We start from the raw sequence: 19,074 nt of genomic DNA, 5'->3' as shown, positions 1-19,074 counted from the left end.
AAATAGCACAACATATTCTAATTTACGGATTATCTGGGGGGTGTTTTTCTTTACCTAACAAGCAGGTAAAAGTATTTACTCGTGAAATTTAAAAAAATCTGTTGTTGAATTACATTTTTACTACTTTTAATCTTAGCTATTGTATAAACCGACCGAATCACAGCAGTGATAATATTCAGTATAACCCTCTATCTCGGATGATATTGCTTAATTAAACATATCCTTCCATTCAAGCTACGTCACTGTTTTAGTCGCACACATGCTTTATTTTTAAGGGTGAGTGTTAACTTCCTTTACGTCTCTCGCTAATTCCGGCTAGCTTGCTGTTAGTTCCGCGTGGGCAGAAACTTCCCTGCCAATCTGTCCAATCAGAGTTTACTGACAAGGTGGAAGTTTGTTGCTACGTCCTCATACAAATCCGTGTGTCAGTAAAAGTTATGACGAGGAGATCCATCAAAGAGCCGAGTACTGTAGCTGCGTTTCTTGAAGGAATTCGGTGAACTTTTGCGGTTGAAACATGGTGTCCTCTGGAGGTTGGAGATGACGGGAGAGACACGGTTGGTATGGGAGAATAAGTGAACATTGTAACCTCTGTGGTGGGCTACAGGAGTCCGAGCCTGCTTTATTTCTGACTGACAACACCGCTGCCACTGCTGCTCTGTGTAATACTGCTAAGCATGCCACGCAGGCAGCTCACTTCTCCAAAGAAAAGAAAACTTTTCATACGACTCCGGGGTGGCCCATGCTGTCACGTTAATGTAGTTTGACGTTTTTGGTAGTTTTACGAAGATTTTCTGTTTTAAAACGTGATAATGATGAAGGTGAGGAGATACTTTAGGGGGAGTGGGAGGGTCCTTGCATTTGTGTTCATTGCTTCTGTCATATGGCTGCTGTTAGACATGGCTGCTCTCCGCATTACTGTAGACCAGGAGGATATCAAGCTAGTTAAGGAAAAACTGAAAAGAGAAAGGCAGCAAACCAGGGTGACACAACCCATAAAAGAACCCTTCAAACACCCACTTCAGAGGGTGGACTCGGCTACACAAGCACCACTAGCTAAAGTCTACAGACATGGTAGGATTTTTGACCAAAATATTGGGGACAGTAATGTTAACCGCAAAGGAGATTCTCTCCCAAAGACTGACAAACCTAAACACATCGCTTTAGACCAAAAAGAAAAAGTGCTGAATGTTGCACCAAAGCAGGGTGATCATGCAAAGAAAGAAGCTGTTAACCTGGATCTAAATGGGGTGAAAATAGAGGATAAAAGAGGTTTAAATGTGTCTAATAAAATTGTGCACTCAAATAAAACCAAAGTGCCACATGGCATTCAGGAAATTAAACATACCCCACAACCAAAAACAGAAAAGGCACCCATTAAAAAAGAGGATGTTGTAAAAATCCCTGAGAACAAAGTGGACTCAAAGAAAAACGTAGAAGTCAAAGAAGACCCTAAAATCAAAAATGGCACCAAAGAGACTCAACATGAGGAGGAGGATTTACATCCTGGTAAAGCGGCAAGTCAACCTCCAAAAGAGGATACGAAAGAAAAAGACAAACTTAAAATAGGGGATGAACAGGTTCACAAGGTGGCAAAAGGTGAACCGCCGGCTGTGAAGGAACTCCCAAAACCTGCACTCAAGGTCCAAGCACAAAAGAAACCCAAAGAGGAAGCCAATGCTGTCAAAGATACTGGAGTTCATAAAGTGCTCTCTCTGGATGCCACTAACGCCCCCAGAGATCCTAAAGCAATGGGCCAGTTTGGTCAGGCAGCAAATGTTGCCCGTAGTGAGGAGTCAGAGGTGAGGAGGAGATGGGATGAAGGACACTTCAATGTTTACCTTAGTGACAAGATCCCGCTGGACCGAGCCATCCCAGACACCAGGCCTAAGATGTGAGTCTTTTTCCTTTTATCCCTAGAAGTGCTTGAAATACCCAGCTGAGTTTGTGTTTTTGTCTGCTGTTTTTCAGGTGTAAGCAGAATCTTGTCCACAATGACTTGCCGTCCACCAGTGTGATTTTCTGTTTCGTGGATGAAGTGTGGTCCACACTCCTCCGCTCTGTGCACAGTGTGCTCAACAGATCTCCACCACACCTCCTCAAGGAGATCATTCTGGTGGATGACTTCAGCACCAAAGGTAACAGTGTCCTGAATGACTCACCTGTAGAGCAGGTTACTTTAAATGGGTCCCTATGGGTGTGTCAGCAACTGATACCTACATCACAAGAGTGCTGCTATTAACGACATAAAGCTTTTATTATTATGTATGTTAAATACTTTTGTTTGCTGTGGAAACTTCGACTAAACAATTATCTATATCTACCAGGATCATCTGCAAATATGTGTGAATGTTCCTTTAAGTTTTCAAAGCCTAAAATTTGAAATCAAACTTGTATGTGCGGTTTACAGTAAATATTGACAGTTTGTGTAATATGAGGTCTGATTGATTTGCAAAAATAATGTCATTGCAATTTTTATCCCCAGTATTGTGATTGCGATTTAATATCAGTCAAGAGCTTTCATCATACATTTAACAGCTTTATTTTAAAATGAATATGCAGTTTTAATTGGTGGAGAAGGCTCTGCTCAAAAGATGCTCTCTGTGTTGGTCAAGCAGCATGCTTTGACTTTCCATGGAGCGTTAGCTAGAAACCCCCATATATACAGTGCTTAACAAATTTATTAGACCACCCTAACGCTAACCAAAGTAAGGTTTATGCCACAGCTGCCCTAAATTAACAGCATTGGTAATGACCGAAATCATTTTTGATGTTTCTGCAATGGTTAATAAGCCAACATGTAGAAGCTCTTTAACCCAAATGATATTTTTAATGCTAAAATATCATTATTTAACTTTGCAAACCAGATGGATATGTCCATTTCCTTGTTTTTCACTGGCGAATCCATCTTGCAAAGTTCCCATCTGAACCGCCTGGGTCCGGTTAGAAAGTGACAGGACCAATCAGCGACGAGGGGCAGTACTTTCCGACTCAGCAGAGTCGTGACGTAAACAGGCAGCAGCAAGAGCTGGTGCAGTTATGGAGGAAGAGATTAGCGTGGATGCTGCTAAAGCGCCAGTTTTATCAGAACTTGACAACATTTCTTCGTTAAAAGAAGAACAAAGAACAGCAGTGAGTTGTTTTCTTTTCAAAAACGACAAAAGTCGAGTACTGACATGTCTATAGTCGGCATGTTTCGCGTTATTCCTCAGCAGCTGTGCACACACAGCTCGATAGCGGCTACGTCCCGTGTTTTGTTGCTCTGATTGGCCAGTAGAGATGTGACAGACAGAACATTTACCCAATCAAACTCTGAGTTTTTTCAAAGCCTCTTCTTTTTCTCAGATGTTTCCTATTGAAGCTTTCCCAGATGGATGTGTGAAACAAATCCGTCTGGCGTGTCAGGTTAATGATTATTATTGTTATCCATGAATTGTCAAATTTACTGATTTACAAAAAAAAAAAGAAAAAATAGTAAAGCACATTAATATTTCTTGATTAATATGTCAAATTATAGCGATTTACTTGCATTCCTGAAGAGAAAAACGAGTTTTAGTGGTTGAATGTTATGCCTGATTCCTTTCTGACTGCTCAGAGAAGCCCAGTGAGCTGGCTCAAATTTGGGTGAATTCAGTTTGAAATTCCTCATTCCTGTTTAAAATGGTAAAACTTGGAGAGCTGACTGAAAATGAAAGAGTCCACATTAAAGCACTTCATGATGCTGGATGGTCTTTGAGACAAATATGACAGGTGGTCTAATAAATTTGTTAAGCACTGTACATGTATGATGACCTTTATTGAAAACTGTGGAATTATTTCAGATTTAATTAATCCATTGTAGCGTGAATCTAAATATGAAGGTGCAACAACCTTTGAGCTATAAAGGAGGTGGCTGGGGTGGAGGAGGTGAAGCTTTACCAGCAGCAGTGTGGTGCATCAGCATTAATGCAATATTAGTGAGAGGCACGCCATATTTAAACAGACCACTGTTTTGGGAGAAAGAGATGTGATTGGCTGTGAGAGCTTGGAGATGATAATTGGTATCACCTGACTATCAGCTGATCGTGGCTGGGGGTGTGATGTCTGTGAAACAATGCTAAGCTTCATCAATATTAGATATAATAAAATAGGGCAAAACAATGAAAAAAATAATCTAATTGCAATTTTTATGCTCGTATTGCTAATTTTTTATCAATTGCTTTATTGTAGGGCAGTGGTTTTAAAAGTGTGAGGCGAGCCTCCCCTGGGGGGGGGGCGCCACAGAGCTTCAGGGGAGGCATGAAACTATAAACCAGAAAAAAGTTGATTTGCTTTCTGAACCTGTGCTGTGCATGGAGCTAAATGGATAGACTTATAGTTACTACAGGGACTATGCTATAGAGCAGTGTTACTCTACCAAAGAGCCAAATTGTTGAAAAAAACCTTTGCACGAGCCACAATCTAAGAGGTGAAAAGTGGCAAAAACAGCTTGAAGTAGCAATTAAAATAGGTTAAAGGTGGCAAAGTGGTCAAAAAGCAGCAAAAAAATGGGTGAAAAGGGGCAAAAATGGGGAGAAAAGTGGAAACATGGTCAGAAAGTAGCAGAAAAGGGAGAGAAGTGACAAAAGAAAATCAGTGGAATGTGACTTAAATGGGCAAAAAGCAGTCGAGAGTGGTAAAAATGGGCAAAAAAAGAGGAAACAAGTGGTATGTAATGGCAAAGGATAGTCTAAATGGGCAAAAAGTGGAAAAAAAAATATGAAAAAGGGCAAAGAGGTGGAAAAAATGGCAAAAAGAAGAGGCAAAATTTGGGAAACAGGAAACAAGTGGTATTTAATGATAATGGATAGCTTAAATGGTCGACAAGTGGAAAAAAATGGTTAAATAAGGGCAAAAATTGGGAAAAAAAGTAGCAAAAAGACATAGCAAAAATGAGCAAAACATTGGGAAAAAAGGTATATTTAATAATGAAAGGTAGTTTAAATGGGCAAAAATGGGATAAAAGTGGAAAAAAGGGGCAAAAAGAAGTTGTAAAATGGCCAAAAAATAAGAAAAAGGGGTATTTAATGGCATTATAACTGAATAAGGGGGAAAGGCAGATGTTTAAGGACATTTGCAAACCAGAATATCCAAAATATATTAATGTTAAAATGTTTAAAGATTAGACATAAATGTTTGAAATGTTGTTTAATTTCTTTTTCAATTTGAATCGTTTTTGTGGGTGGGGGTCCACTGAATGAATAATTTCTTTTTGGGGAGGCTCACTCTTCCCCTGTTGTAGGGGATTTTCATTTTTATGTCACTTGTTTTGGTTAAGAAAAGCATACATTAAACAAAAAAGGAGGATTTTTGTAAACCATCTTAAACAAATTACACTTGAATGTTTGAATAATGTGCATAAAATATCTGCTGCTGCAAAAATGAATGTATTAAACTGGTATTTTGTCACATTTGCAAGTCAAAGAAATAGTGCAGCTTCTGCGGTTTGTAAATAGCAACAGGCCATATTGTGATTTAATCTAATTTGCGGTTAACTGCCCAGCCCTAATTTTGACCGACCCAAATTTTTTTGCATGTTCCTCTAAAAATATTTTATCATATTTTAGGTGTATTGTCAAATTTTAATCAATGTTTATTTTGTAAACAATGCATTGCTTGAGAGCCTTGAGTAACATTTTTCATGTTAGATTTTTATGTGGATTTAAAGGCTCACAAGGCAAATATCAGAGCAGATTTTCAGATTAAAACAATGGCTTTGTTCACACTGCAGGCACATTCCAAAAGATCCGATATGTATCTGATTTATAAACAACATCTGAAAGCCTGAATCTGTTTTGAAAAGATCAGATTCAATGTGACTTGTTCTGTTTACACTGTCTGAAAGAAATCAGATATGAGTCCCTTTTAACTGCAGTGTAAGCAAAACCAAAGGCTTTCTTTGGATGCAAGTCCTTCATCCCTCAGCTCCCCAATCCCTGTCTGCCTCCACACCTCCCCAGCTCCTCTCTTTTGGTTTCATTGAGGCAGCGAGATCATTTAACCTGAAAAAAACATCTGAAACAAGATTCTGCAATCAATTTAAAGTAATGCCCTGAATCACATGGCTGATTTGGTTGTTACATTTGTGCATTTAGGCTTTAGAAAATCTTGTCTGTAAAGCCTGTTGGTTCTCATTCAGTTGAATTCTTGCAATGACACTCCCACTATTATACCAGTACAGACTGCCTCTCTGAGTGAGTGGGGCTGGGTCTCTTCCTCCGTATGGTGACAGGGCTAACACTTGAAGAGGGAGGAGTTCACTTGGGACAAAACAAGCATTAGATATTTTTAAACCCAGTGCTATTTGCATGGGATTAGTATCACCTGTGGACCTCTGATAATTTGTGAATTACTCCCTGACATTTGTTTGCTGCTTTACTCAGGATAAGCAGAGTCTGTAGTGTGCTTGAATTTATTGACATTTCTGAAGAAAAACTTGAAGGTGCAGAATGACTTCAGCACCCAAAACATCCAATGAAATTTTATCTGCAGCTGATCAGACAGAGAAGAAGAGGGCGAAAGCCGAGTATCCCTCCCGTTTATATATGAGTTAGACAAGTTTTTCAGTTTTAAATATTAAGGAGCTCTGATAAAAAGAAATTATATAAAGTATGAAGAATTGCCGCCGATGCCTAACTTCACAGTGCTCCTTTACAAACAAACTACCACAGGGTGAATCCTGTTTCTTTATTAACTTATATAAATATTTGCTTTTCTGTCTTTCAAGCTAGTCTAACTTTTAGTTTCTGATCATGATAACACATAATATATCAATACCAAAGTAAACACAGGGAGGATTAGCCATAGAGAGGCACTACCCTTATCTGGTTCCAGCAGGTCTGTGCTCAGTTTAAAAGCACTATAACACTGAATGTTAAACTTTCAGATGGTGTGTTATTGCAGTAAAATTAAATGCATTCCTATGTTCCTGCAGAGTATCTGAAGGAGAAGCTGGATAAGTACATGTCCAAGTTTCCTAAAGTGCGAATCATTCGTCTGAAGGAGCGTCAGGGCCTGATCAGGGCCCGGATGGCTGGAGCAGCTGTAGCCAAAGGTAACCACTGCTATGACTAATACTCTTTTTTTCCATACGTACTCTAAATGTATGGTTTATACATCAATATCTTTACAAAGTTGTTGGTTGAAACAGCATGCCCCACACAAAAGAAAAAATAAATACAGCTACAGATTTCAGAGAAACATGTCAGATCATGTACTCAGACTCTGTTATAGTCATTATTGCAATGGCAACACAAATGTGTGCTTAACATTTAAAGGCTGCTATTGGTTCCCGTGACCCCTCCTGATGAGTCATGTACAGCTATTATTCAGATTATAGCTGAGTAACAGCAAGACTTCAGCACTACTGGAATGTGGAATGATTGTCTCGCTGCACAGCCATATTACGTATTGTTTGATAGTATAGAAAAGACAAGAATGAAGCAGAATTCCAGGAACACAATAAGGGCTGCAGGGCAGCTTTAGTGCTCAAAAATAGCTCAGCAGGAAATATGAGGTGGTCAAACAAATGTTAAGGTCATGATGTAAATGTGCTTACAATAAACGCTTGTTAAATTCTGTTCACTTCTGTTTTTTGGCCTAACATCCGTATTGGCAGAAATCAAAATTTCTGCTGATATTTACATCCAGTATTTTCACCATGAATATCAGCATGTATCAACTCTTAAATTTGGCCATATATACTAATTAACAAGTGGACTTTTAGGTTGGACCAGCAGGACCCTCATTCTTCAAACTTTAAAGTGTGTTTTTAGAAAATAAAAGTTTGGTTTTTTTTTCATCCTCAAACCTTAAATTTTGTTCACAGGACTGAATTTTTAGTTCAATAAAACAATAAAAATCCAATATAATGCATCCCTACTTCTATTTACAGAGTGTAAAACTGTATCCACAATCAAGAAGGCCTCAGTAATGTCCTAGAGTTTATAGCAACTTAAAGTAAAGCTTTTAAGTTGGAGCAAAAGATAATCTAAATGGTCACTTTGGAGGATTTATCCTCTGGTTCCAGTAAAGAAAATGACTCTACAGGCACACTCACAGCAGGCAATGTATGCCATGCCTTAACATGTCTTTTTTGACTCGTGTTGACTAGTGTTCTTCATGCTCAAGCATGGCACACTTCCTTGGCACAGATGGAAGAGGTTTGCTTTGCAGGAGTGAAGCTAGGAATTTTCGGCCCCCAGAAAGAAAATTACACAGGGCCCCCTTAGCTGGCCAGCCAAGCAAAAAATGTGTCATTTTACAAATATCCACACATTTTAATTTACTTTTGAACTGTAATTTTCCTAATGAGCATTATTATTATGATGGATGGATTAAAATTGTTTGTACTTTTTCCCTCACATTATGTAATGTGTTTACTTGCCTCTTCCTTTAGTATGACACAATATACCATTTTAGCCTTCTAACCCCCACATAAGAAAATTGTTTACAATACTGCATATTTATTTCTTCACCACTTTTTGTTCTTTATAAACCTCTCCTCCTATTCACAACCTTCCAAAAAAACCTTCATTTTCCCCACTTTCTTCTCCTCCATCATCCTCATCTTGCTCTCTATCCCTTCTTTCTTCCCCTCATCATCCTCGTATTGCCCTCTATCCTGTCTTTCTTCTCCTTCATCATCCTCATCTTGCTCTGTATCCCTTCTTTCTTCTCCTCTCTTCTCCCCATCTTGCTCTCTATCCCTTCTTTCTTCTCCATCAGGCTCCCAAAAGTTTATTTTACTACCTAACTTACTTTATTTTACTTGCCTCTAATAAGAATCTTGATTTTATATTTTATTAGAGGTATGACTGGTATATCTGCATGCCAGCATGCTGTAGCTGTTTATCAAAAGACTTAAGACCCACCTCAGCTTCACCTCCTTGTCTGTTTCTAGGTTGACAGAAATGTACTTTGAGACAGCATTATCATTATGTTGGCAGCTGCACATTGGACTCAAAAGCCCCTTCACCAGTCATGCTTTTTCCAGTATTTTCTACAGTCTGTGACCCGTATTTAGTGTACCTGTGGTGTTGCTGTCATTTTTCTTAAAGCATCAATTAACACAGAAACAGAAATGTAACGTTCTAATCAATCAAATATCTGTTGGTTGACTCGACCAAAACTCTGACTTCATCTCTCTGTCATAAAAACCAGACTTTTTGTACATTTGTAAGTGAATAGCAAACGTTTAAGTTGGTGAAATGTCAATGGTCAAGAGAACGTGGTTGACTTATTAAAACAGAAGTTCACAGAGAGTGCAACAATGCACTGTTATACATACTGTTTACTTATAAGAACAGACAGCTGCCTGCTGAAGAACCCAGCATACGTACTATAAAGGCCACATTGATAACATGCATCTAAGTGTGTGTTTGTTTAAGTGCAACAGGATGTTTGTTCTCCTCTAACACAGGTGAAGTCCTTACCTTCCTTGACTCCCATGTTGAATGTAACGTGGGCTGGCTGGAGCCACTGCTGGAGAGAGTCTACCTGGATCGCAGGAAGGTGCCCTGCCCTGTTATTGAAGTCATCAGTGACAAAGACATGAGGTGACAAGATGCAGCAGCAGAGTAGCCACTCATATCATGTATTCAAATTTTATACAGCCTATTTAAATCCGTGTTCTGGCTCTTTCTCAGTTACATGCTGGTTGACAACTTCCAAAGAGGTATTTTCAGATGGCCTCTGGTGTTTGGCTGGAGCCCATTACCAGAGGAATACATAAAGAAGAACAACATGACCATTGCAGATCCCATCAGGTATCATAGAGTCAGTTTTTAGAATTGTTTTTACATTATTTCTGCTGCATTTTCACTTTTATGATTTGTTCTTCCAGATGTCCAGTCATGGCTGGAGGCCTCTTCTCCATAGACAAAAAATACTTCTATGAGCTTGGCGCTTATGACCCAGGCCTGGATGTTTGGGGCGGAGAGAACATGGAGATTTCATTTAAGGTTTAGCAGTCATGCGTTTCTCACATCATCACTCCAGATACAATAGCTGTTAAGGAACGCCCTCTTACGTTATTGTCCTATGGGTCTGTTTTTAAACAGATCTGGATGTGCGGAGGGGAAATCGAGATCATCCCCTGCTCTCGAGTGGGACACATCTTCCGAGGACAGAATCCCTACAAATTTCCCAAAAACAGGCAGAAGACCGTGGAGCGTAATCTGGCCAGGGTGGCCGAGGTCTGGCTGGATGAGTACAAGGATCTTTTCTACGGTCATGGCTACCACCACCTGCTGGATAATAAAAACATCAACATTGGGAACCTCACAGAGCAGATTGAGCTGAGGAAGAGGCTGAAGTGCAAGAGCTTCAAGTGGTACCTGGATAACGTGTATCCAGATATGGAGGCTCCATTAGCGAAAGCTGAAGGCCTGGTATGTGGATACCTAACCTTTGTTTACATTTTAATGAAAGGCCTCTTTAAAACAAAAGCTGTTTATACTCTCTGTCCATAAAGCTGCTGTGTTGTCTCTGCTGGGAAAGTCTTAAAAACATCCAAAACAGAAACCGTGATTGTGCTGGATGAGAACAATGCATGTTTGTTCATTTAAGCCTGAGAAAGCTTTCTGTAAAGAATCAATGAGGGATAGAACAGCCTTCTCTTTTTTGTGGGCAGATCCTAATGAGCAGACATGTCTGTAGAGCCGTTGCTTCACCTCTCTAATGTTTTTATCCTTTTATTTTTCATCACAGGTCTTTAACCGGGGCTTAAGAAAATGCCTCTCTGTGCAGGAAGGCTCTGCGTCATTTGAGATTTGTGATCTGAACAAGCAGGTAGGTGTGGCAGTAGTAGACCGCTCATTTAACACTGTGTAAACAAAGCAAACAAATTTCACAAATTTTCAGGCTGAGCTCCTTGTGTGAACACAGACAGCCTCAGTGTGAAAGTGGCGTTAGCTGATGTGAGGGCACAGCAGAAAATGGATTAGAAAATTTGACCCATGCAAGTGGGAGGGTCGATAGTTTATATCCTGACTGGTGGGATCTTTGAGCATTAAGTGAAGTTACTACTTTGTTTTTGTTCCTCTCTGTTCTTCTGTAGTCTTTTGTTGATATTATTAATATGTCAAACTATACATAGCATTTTTATAAAGACAAGAATTCACATCATAATGATGGACTTTGTTGCTTCATCTCAGAGGTGGGGATAAGTGCATGACTATTATACTCAAGTAAAAGTACATTTACTTAAGTAAAAGTAAAATTGCAGGTCTATAAATCTACTATGGTAAAAATAAAACGTGTTTAATTTAAAGTTTACTATTAGTTCTGAGCTACTGCTTTGGAGTTTGCAGTAAAATCAGGACTGCCCCTGGCCAAAGTGAGGCCCTAAGCAGACTCTGATATGAGGCCCCCCAACACTGAGTTAGATGCCAGGCTAACATACCAAAAACTTCCACAGACCTGTGTCTTTCAGCAATACTAACTTTTATCTGAAAAAGTCACAGAAATGATCATTGCTTTTAATGATCACATTCATTGTCACAGATGATAAAAAATAATATTTTAAATTCCATCTGTCTTTTTTTTAAAGGATTCACTGTGGGTTCATTATTTTCATCATAACATTAATCCCACTTTATTAACCCTTGCTCGCTTGTAATTTTTAGCTCCATCTGTCCTTGTTTGTCCAGAATATGGACATGCAGAAAGGTGTTAATGAAATACTCATTTCAATTTTTTTTTACTTTCAGTACTTCAGATCTCTTCAACAACTTCAACCCTGACCACTAAAAAAAAAAAAAAAAAAAAAAAATTCAATGTTACACCCTTTTTATGCCAGATATTGTCCATTATGCCTATGACTTGGATTCAGTGAGATGGCGTCCATGCTAAACAGATGAGTCTATCAGAGCGAAAAACACACCAGTTTTACCATCCTTTTTTCGAGCCTCCTCCTCTACCAAATCATATGCGAGCGAATGCATTTGTTCATGTTAGGTTTATTTTATGTACAGGCATAAAAAAATCAGAGGATATATGAAGGATATGAATCACGAACATGCGCATTTCCGCCTCTAACCAAAGTGTGACCACAAATATGCCAATTACGCTCAGATACAAATTTACTGCACATTCAAGATATGATATATTCTTACCTATTGATCGAAAGGACCCTGTGCATCCTCATTCATGTCCATCCACTTGCTATGAAGTGAGGGCAAAGTTGAAATTGTCCAAATGTCCCCCTTTCTTAGTCCCAGACTGCAGAACTCAGGAGTAACATTTTCAACTGTAAATACTCCTCTTACAGCATGTCCGGTTGTAAACATAGATGCAGATTCACACTCAAGCACACACATAGGAGCACACAAACTTTTCCTTACACATGCAGCCCTCTCTCAGACATCCATATCTAGTGGCACAAATCGGTTCATTTAATTCTGATGATGTTTAGTGGGTGAAATAGCACTCCAAAGAGTATGAGTTCATGGAAGGAAAACCATGTGTGCGCTGCTGAAGGGGTTAAAATGGTGCGCTGGCACAATCTGCTGGATCACTGTGGAATGGTGAAATGTAGATCCCTGGTGATCAAGTGACTGCAAAGAAACAGTTGCTATAAGTTGTTTTGGTGCCATAGACACAGTCAAAAAACTTGTTTTTAATGGAAGTATTTGTCTGATTTCGGACGAACAAGGATGGATGGAGTTATTTCACGTCAATCGAGTTCTATGGGCAACACATTTTTTTTTGTTTGTTTTTTTTGTTTGTTTTTTTTAATATGAAGAAAAATAATAACTCTGGCCAAATTTGATGCCTCAATCTATAAAAATGTGACTATTAACTCAAAAAAATGATGATAAAAATGATGAATGTCCTCAAAACAGACATAGTAGGATCTGAGGGTTAACTGTCTGTTTTATTGGGGTCTTCCCCTCAAATTTAAACTAGCATAAACCAGCTGATCTTGACCCCCCCCCCCCGTCACACACAGCAGCTCATCCATTTTGCTTCTTTCTTTTACTAAATCACCTTAAAATGTTCATTGTGTTTATTTTCATCCACGATCTGATTTTAAAACAGGTGATCTACACAAGGAAGTTTGACAACGTCAATTGGTTCCTGATTAGCACCAGCGCGAGAACTTTATGAAGTTTTTTCATAAATTCATAAACTAAACAATGGTAGAAGTTAATGTTTGAGAAGAGAGGTTGCAGAATAATGGGTGAATATATACGGGACAGACACAATGAGACTTTGTGCTGTAAATATGAAGACAGAGGGAGGGGGTGAGCGAGCGGACACTGCACGCAATTAATTGCTCCAAAAATAGATATCTTAAGGGTAAATTTTCTAATGTGTTACAGACAGTGTAAAGTTTATGTATTGGTCAACGGTATATACATTCGCTAGAAAATGTATGTGAATTCAAAACACACTCAAAAAAACTGCCCTCTTACAGTCATTTGAGTAAATGTAGTTAGTAACTTTCCATCCCTGCTTTGTATGCCTTTTCTGCCTTCTGCATGTCCATCATCATGAGATCCCCACCTGTCCTAAAGGGCTAGTCCCCTGCTTTGAAGTGCATGTATACATTAGCAATTAATGATTTACAGGGCAGCCCTTCTTGAAATTTTGTAGACATTTCAGAACTTTACATGTGGAAAAAAATGATTTAGCTGCAGAAAAGTATCATGTTTCTTCAATTTTTCTTCAAATATGCACACACTGTGGAATTTTGGCCTCATGTCTGTTGTAATTATGGGAGGAGCCTAACAGAACCATCCAGGAATAGACCCAGATCAGGATAAGTGCAGTCAGGACCCTTGCCAGGACAAACAAGGGTGGATTCAAAGACGAAACCAAAACTTTCTTAATGTAGGCCTTTTCTTGGATTCAGAGCAGCTTCACTGAACCATGCATCAAACTCTTTCAGTGTTCGTCGAGCACAATAACATCCTCCTCACTCTTGTTTCTCTCTCAGAGTCAACACTTCAATTACACCTGGATAAAGCAAATTCGACACCAGGACCTCTGCATAGCAGCTCAGTTCAACAACAACAGCTTTGCTCTACAACCCTGTGACAGCAAAAAGCCTGAACTCCGCTGGTTCCACAAATCCTCCAAGGCCGCTCTGGTAGGTTGACCTTGGGCGTGTTACGTTCTCTGTGTGCTGTCTTTGTTTTCTTTGTCAGTTCAGACTAAGATCTATTTAAAACAGCCTCCTTCAAATCGACGAGAAGCAAAGTCTGCTATACCCGGCTTAAATTGGGTGTAGCAGACTTTGGCTAATGAGCACAGCTTTGTTCTTTGATTGTGTTTCCTGTTTTTTTGTCCACAAAGGGGGAGCACCTCATCGCAGAGTTTACTTCCCTCCACATGTGCCTGGAGTCGAGGCCTAAGGGTGACAGTTTTCAGCTCAGCCCGTGTGATCCTGCCAACCCCTTCCAAAAGTGGCAGTTCACACACTACAACACTCTCCCATTGGGCTGAAGTGAGTTTAGTGTGCACCTTAGGGACTCTAAACACTAAACTAAACACCTCTGTCTGGAGAAGCTGAGGTATTGAGGTGTGGTGGGAAGCAAAAAGGTGTGGGGATGTGCAATGATTCTAATGTCCTGACTTTTAAGTTTAAACCTTTATGCCAAAGACAATGGAGCATCTTTAACTATGCAAATATTTGGACTTAAGTTTGCTAGTTTTTGCAAGAGGTGCTCCACACTGGCATACAGAAAAAAATTAGGATGTACAGTGAATGTCAGAAGCTTTTTCACATATGCACTCCTGAAGATTACCAGACAGCCTTCTGTTGAAGTCCCCCTAAATTGTTCGTCCCTCATGGCTTGAAGTTTTCCTGCTCAGATGGGGAGGGGTATTAGAATTCCTAGATGGTGGACGAGGGAACAGAGTCAGGCACTATTTTGACAGTTTTTTACCTTTATGAGAAAGCTATGTGTGACTGGATGCAATTTACAGTGGGACAAAGATGCCAGCAAACAGAAGAATGTCACAGAGTCACTTGTGGCACCAATTGCCCACCTGCTGGTGAATTTTGTTAGTATTTCTGCTGCCTTCACACATCAGCTAACCCAGAATTCATGCACAAAATTTGGTAGCACTTTATTTTAGTGGGCCCTTTATTTTACCTAGTAATTTTATAGTAATAAGGGGTAATTATCTAGTAACTGCTCAAGATTAAGGTGGTAAATACCTAGTAATAAGACATTTTACTATTTAATAACTCTGTAATATTTAGGAAGTATTTACCTAGTAATAATGATAATAATAATAATAATCTAATATAAAGAAAACTCTCGTAATATTATAGCAATTCCCTGATAATTGGGTGGGTTTTTTAACCCTTACCCCCTACCCTGACCCAACCCTCGTAATATTGTTTTGCAGTTGGATGGTACTTTACCGTAAGCCCTACCCCTTAACTTAACCCAGTGTTAATTTCGTCGACTAAAACTATGACTAAAAATGTTGATCGACATCCACGTGAAAAGACGAGACTAAGACTTGCTAAAACTACATCTATGATGAATAAAACTTACTAAAAGTAAGTTTAGTTTTCGTCAAAATGACTAAAACTAGACTAAAATGTGATTTAGTTTTCATCGGACATTCAAAATCCATGATATTTCTCCACCTTGGGTAAATCTGTCAATATACGATGCATCTGTATCTATTCTGCTGTAGAAAGCAGGGACCCCAGGTTATGCAGAGTGTAGAGAACACACTACCATGATTTGGTACTAGATTTAGGCAAGAGAATAAATGCTGGGACTACAATTAAAGACTAAAATGTTTTTTTAGTTTTCATCAACTAAATCAAGAGTAAAACTTTAAAGGGTGGAGATGACTACAATGTGAATTAAACTGAAAGGCATTTAATCTAATAACTGAGACTAAAATTAAAAATAGCTGTCAAATTAAAGGTCACGTATTGTGCAAAAATCACTTTTTCAGGCCTTTCTAACAAAAATATGTGACCTTTAACGCAGCCCTAACCCTCGTGGTAATGTGGCAATTCTTTTGCAGTGGGGTAGTATTTTACCCTAACCCCCTACCCTTACACTAACCCTCAATTTACCTCTTATGCTTGCCTTCATAACATTGTGTCAATTTGCTAATGATTAGGGGGTATTTTACTAAGTATTTGTCATAAATAAGATGATAATTTTCTGTACAAGTTGCTTGATAATTCCCAGGTAATTTATTTATGTTGGCTAACGTAATTAAAGGGCTATTTTTAGGGCTAAAGTAGTATTAGGGCTGGGGCAAAAATACCACCTGATTAGCAGAGAATTGACACAGAATTTTAAGGAATTCCTTGATTAATGCACTACTAAATACGTCCATTTGCCACCATATTTCCAAGCTATTATTTAGCAAAATGCTAACTTATTACAAGATATCTACCTCCTTATTTTTGAGAAATTACTGGGTAATTACCCTTATAATTATAAAATTAAAAGGTATTAAGGGCCCATGTGCATGTTTAAACATTAAAAGGGAAAAAGTTCCTTCAGCAGAACAGATGATTGTTACCAAAGTGCCTCGAAATTTATGTTGTAAAAATGACCTTTCCTTTATTTTTTGTGTGCTGGGACTAAATCAAGAGTACATGTTATGTAAAACAGGTTAATTTGTAAAAGTGATGAACACCTTTATTTCTTTACTTCCTCTATTTCTGTTGAGGATGAACTTTGGTGAACAGCTGCTTCTTTGGTTTAAAACTGTGTTATTAAGGTTTAGGGGGGTTTTGCTGTGAAGATTGTTGTATGAACTCTTTCTGGTCACTAGAGGGCAGCGTTGGCTCAAACATTCTGTGCTGTGATTCCAATCTGTTATCAAACGTCTCAACAACACATTGATAGATGAGATTTTGTAAAGAAAGATAAATAAAATGATGAAGATAAAGATCCAGAGGTGGAGATCTCTTTATTTCAATCTTATTCAGAGAATATTAAGACATATAAGTAGTTAATCATCTCTGCCTGGCGCCTCACTCCAGAGGTGAGCATACTGAAGCTCTAATACCTAACGGTAGCTTAGTTATTATAGGCAGTGGGATTATAAAGCCCTGAGCTTCTTATGTATTTAATCTGCTGCTCAAATACCTGTTCTTACATAAGATGTCATCACCAAAGCATCAAATGAAAATTAATAAACCCTTTAGATTTCTGATCGCACAGCATACATACATGCACCATCAGAATCCTTTACAGTCGTCCTGAAAAACCTCACAAATTCATCATCATGTACTCAAACTCCTCGATCTTCTTGCGCGTGTTGCCCTTGCGGATCCTGCGGTAGGAAACGGTGCTGTATTTGGAGGAGGTGAGATGGTCGAAGGATTTCTGCTGACTTGATTTCTTGGGGTTAGGCAGGGAGGCGTAGTTTGGGTTGGGTTTTTGGTGAAACCCAAGAGGAGCGCTACAGTTCTGGTTCTTTTCTGGGTTCTGGTCCACTTGGATCTGCTTCTTTTTGCCTGATGATGGAGCTTTGGCTTTAGACGTCTCCTCTGGTATTTCTGTCTTCCCATTATTCTCCTCATATGTGGCATCAAAAGGTGCAAGGTTTTGTTTGTGTGTGTTTAAAACAGCTTCTTCTTTCTCAACGGGGAGATCATCTGGAAATTGTAAAGAGAGGAGTCATAAATAGTTTTTGGTTGTTTTTCTCGTGATAACACCAAAATTTCAGGATCTCAAGAAGACAAAATGACCCATTATCATTTGCAAAGCCAGCATTGTTATATAAAACAGCCACAATATATTTATTATCATAAGGAAACTGTAAAATGTATCATTGCATGTCCTTTTCTACAACAAAAACTAGAGAATTACCTTCCTCTGCTGATTTCTTGACCTTAAGATGTGTCTCTACATCTGAAATTGCACAGGTGAGCAGCTGAGAATCTTCACACGAGCTTGCAATCTTCTCTGGATTTGGATGAAAGTTTGCCTCCACGTTTGCAGGGTCTGGCTCATCAGTAGGTTCTGCTTTCTGGAGATCTTTCTCTCCATGTCCAGTCAGGTCGACCTGTGGAGTCCCTTCCCTCTGCGTCTCAGTGGATTCTTCTGCTGGATCTGCTGGATCCCTCTCCCTCTGTGGGATAGTTTCTTCTTCTGCAGCACTGGTGACCATTTTCCTTGACCCAGCTGCAATTTCACATGGTACTTTCATTGCAATGTCCTCTTGTGGTTGTTCTTCATCACTGTAGAACACGGAGTCATCTCCTTCTTCCATCGGCCACATGTCTTCAGGCTCCTCTAGTTTCTTTGTTGCTTCAGGAGTGGTCCCACCTATCATCCCCTGTACCTGGGATGCAAGTGCAACTTCCCCTGCAGGGAGCCTTGGAGGCTTAGGAGGTGCATCAATCTCCATCTTTTCTTTCTTTAATGTTAAAAGCTGTCACATCCAATAATCAGCTCTCAAAAAAAACTCAGACTTTGCATGTCCACGTCTTCTGCCCCAGTGTTCCCTAAACCTTCCTTTCTCTTGTCTAGTATTGTCATCGATTGAAGAAAGGATCCATCCTGCCTCCAGTCTGCTCTGTAAATCAAAGCTCTCTAGTGTGCTCTCTAGCGCTAGTGCCATGTAAGTCTGTGTACGCGTCAAAAGACAGAAGAACAGGGGGTTTGTTGTAGTCCTAACAGAGACTCTTTGTCTCTCTGGCATCTGTATATGTAGTGATTGTGCTCTTAAATAATCTCTGCAGGGTGACCACCTTCATTCTGTAAGGTTTATAGTCTGGATTAACATTCCCCTATAGGTCTCTCTGCACCTCCTGCACATGTGCCGAAGCTTAGCCATATTATGTCTTGGGTTATAAGTGGATAAAAAGACGTTGACGTGAGGCTACTGAAAGGCTGATATAACTGGAGAATGTTCAACACGTTAGCACAGAGGAGTATCTTCATCATTTCCTACAGAAATTAATCCAAAATGCTAAAGAAGGCAGACTCATCCTGATCTAATCCATTGTTTTTTTTAAGTTGTCTGCCACCATGTTGGTTTCTGAACCAACCACTGAGATAAAGAGGGTGGGGCTCCAAGGAAGTGAAGAGTCAGCAAAATCTTTAAACCTGA

The 19,074-nt window shown here is 39.3% G+C and overlaps 2 protein-coding genes across 2 annotated transcripts; one reads left to right on the top strand and one right to left on the bottom strand.

Annotated features, from left to right (window-relative positions):
• Nucleotides 1-339: 339 nt before the first annotated feature.
• Nucleotides 340-15,651, top strand: LOC121523126 (polypeptide N-acetylgalactosaminyltransferase 5). The gene is made up of 10 exons (XM_041807900.1): nt 340-1,894; nt 1,972-2,138; nt 6,953-7,072; nt 9,440-9,575; nt 9,666-9,785; nt 9,863-9,980; nt 10,080-10,409; nt 10,729-10,809; nt 13,961-14,113; nt 14,320-15,651. The coding sequence occupies exons 1-10, from the start codon at nt 813-815 to the stop codon at nt 14,467-14,469; spliced, it is 2,457 nt and encodes an 818-aa protein (XP_041663834.1). The 5' UTR covers nt 340-812; the 3' UTR covers nt 14,470-15,651.
• Nucleotides 15,652-15,690: 39 nt separating this feature from the next.
• On the bottom strand, nt 15,691-18,825 carry LOC121522760. Its single transcript, XM_041807402.1, has 2 exons — nt 17,829-18,825; nt 15,691-17,614 (listed from the first exon to the last, which is right to left on the bottom strand). Exons 1-2 carry the CDS (start codon nt 18,367-18,369, stop codon nt 17,226-17,228), a joined length of 930 nt encoding a protein of 309 aa, XP_041663336.1. The 5' UTR covers nt 18,370-18,825; the 3' UTR covers nt 15,691-17,225.
• Between the last annotated feature and the right edge of the window lie 249 nt (nt 18,826-19,074).

Source organism: Cheilinus undulatus, linkage group 15 (assembly GCF_018320785.1).
Source record: "Cheilinus undulatus linkage group 15, ASM1832078v1, whole genome shotgun sequence".
Classification (NCBI taxonomy): Eukaryota; Metazoa; Chordata; class Actinopteri; order Labriformes; family Labridae; genus Cheilinus; species Cheilinus undulatus.
Note: the sequence above shows the minus strand (reverse complement) of the source record. Positions and strands in the feature narration are given on the sequence as shown.

Coding starts and splice junctions, on each gene's coding strand:
- LOC121523126 (XM_041807900.1), top strand. CDS start 813: ATGATGAAGGTGAGGAGATACTTTAGGGGGAGTGGGAGGGTCCTTGCA. Junction 7,073..9,439: donor TGGAGCAGCTGTAGCCAAAG/GTAACCACTGCT, acceptor CCTCTAACACAG/GTGAAGTCCTTACCTTCCTT. Junction 10,410..10,728: donor TAGCGAAAGCTGAAGGCCTG/GTATGTGGATAC, acceptor TTTTCATCACAG/GTCTTTAACCGGGGCTTAAG.
- LOC121522760 (XM_041807402.1), bottom strand. CDS start 18,369: ATGGAGATTGATGCACCTCCTAAGCCTCCAAGGCTCCCTGCAGGGGAA. Junction 17,615..17,828: donor CAAGAAATCAGCAGAGGAAG/GTAATTCTCTAG, acceptor TACAATTTCCAG/ATGATCTCCCCGTTGAGAAA.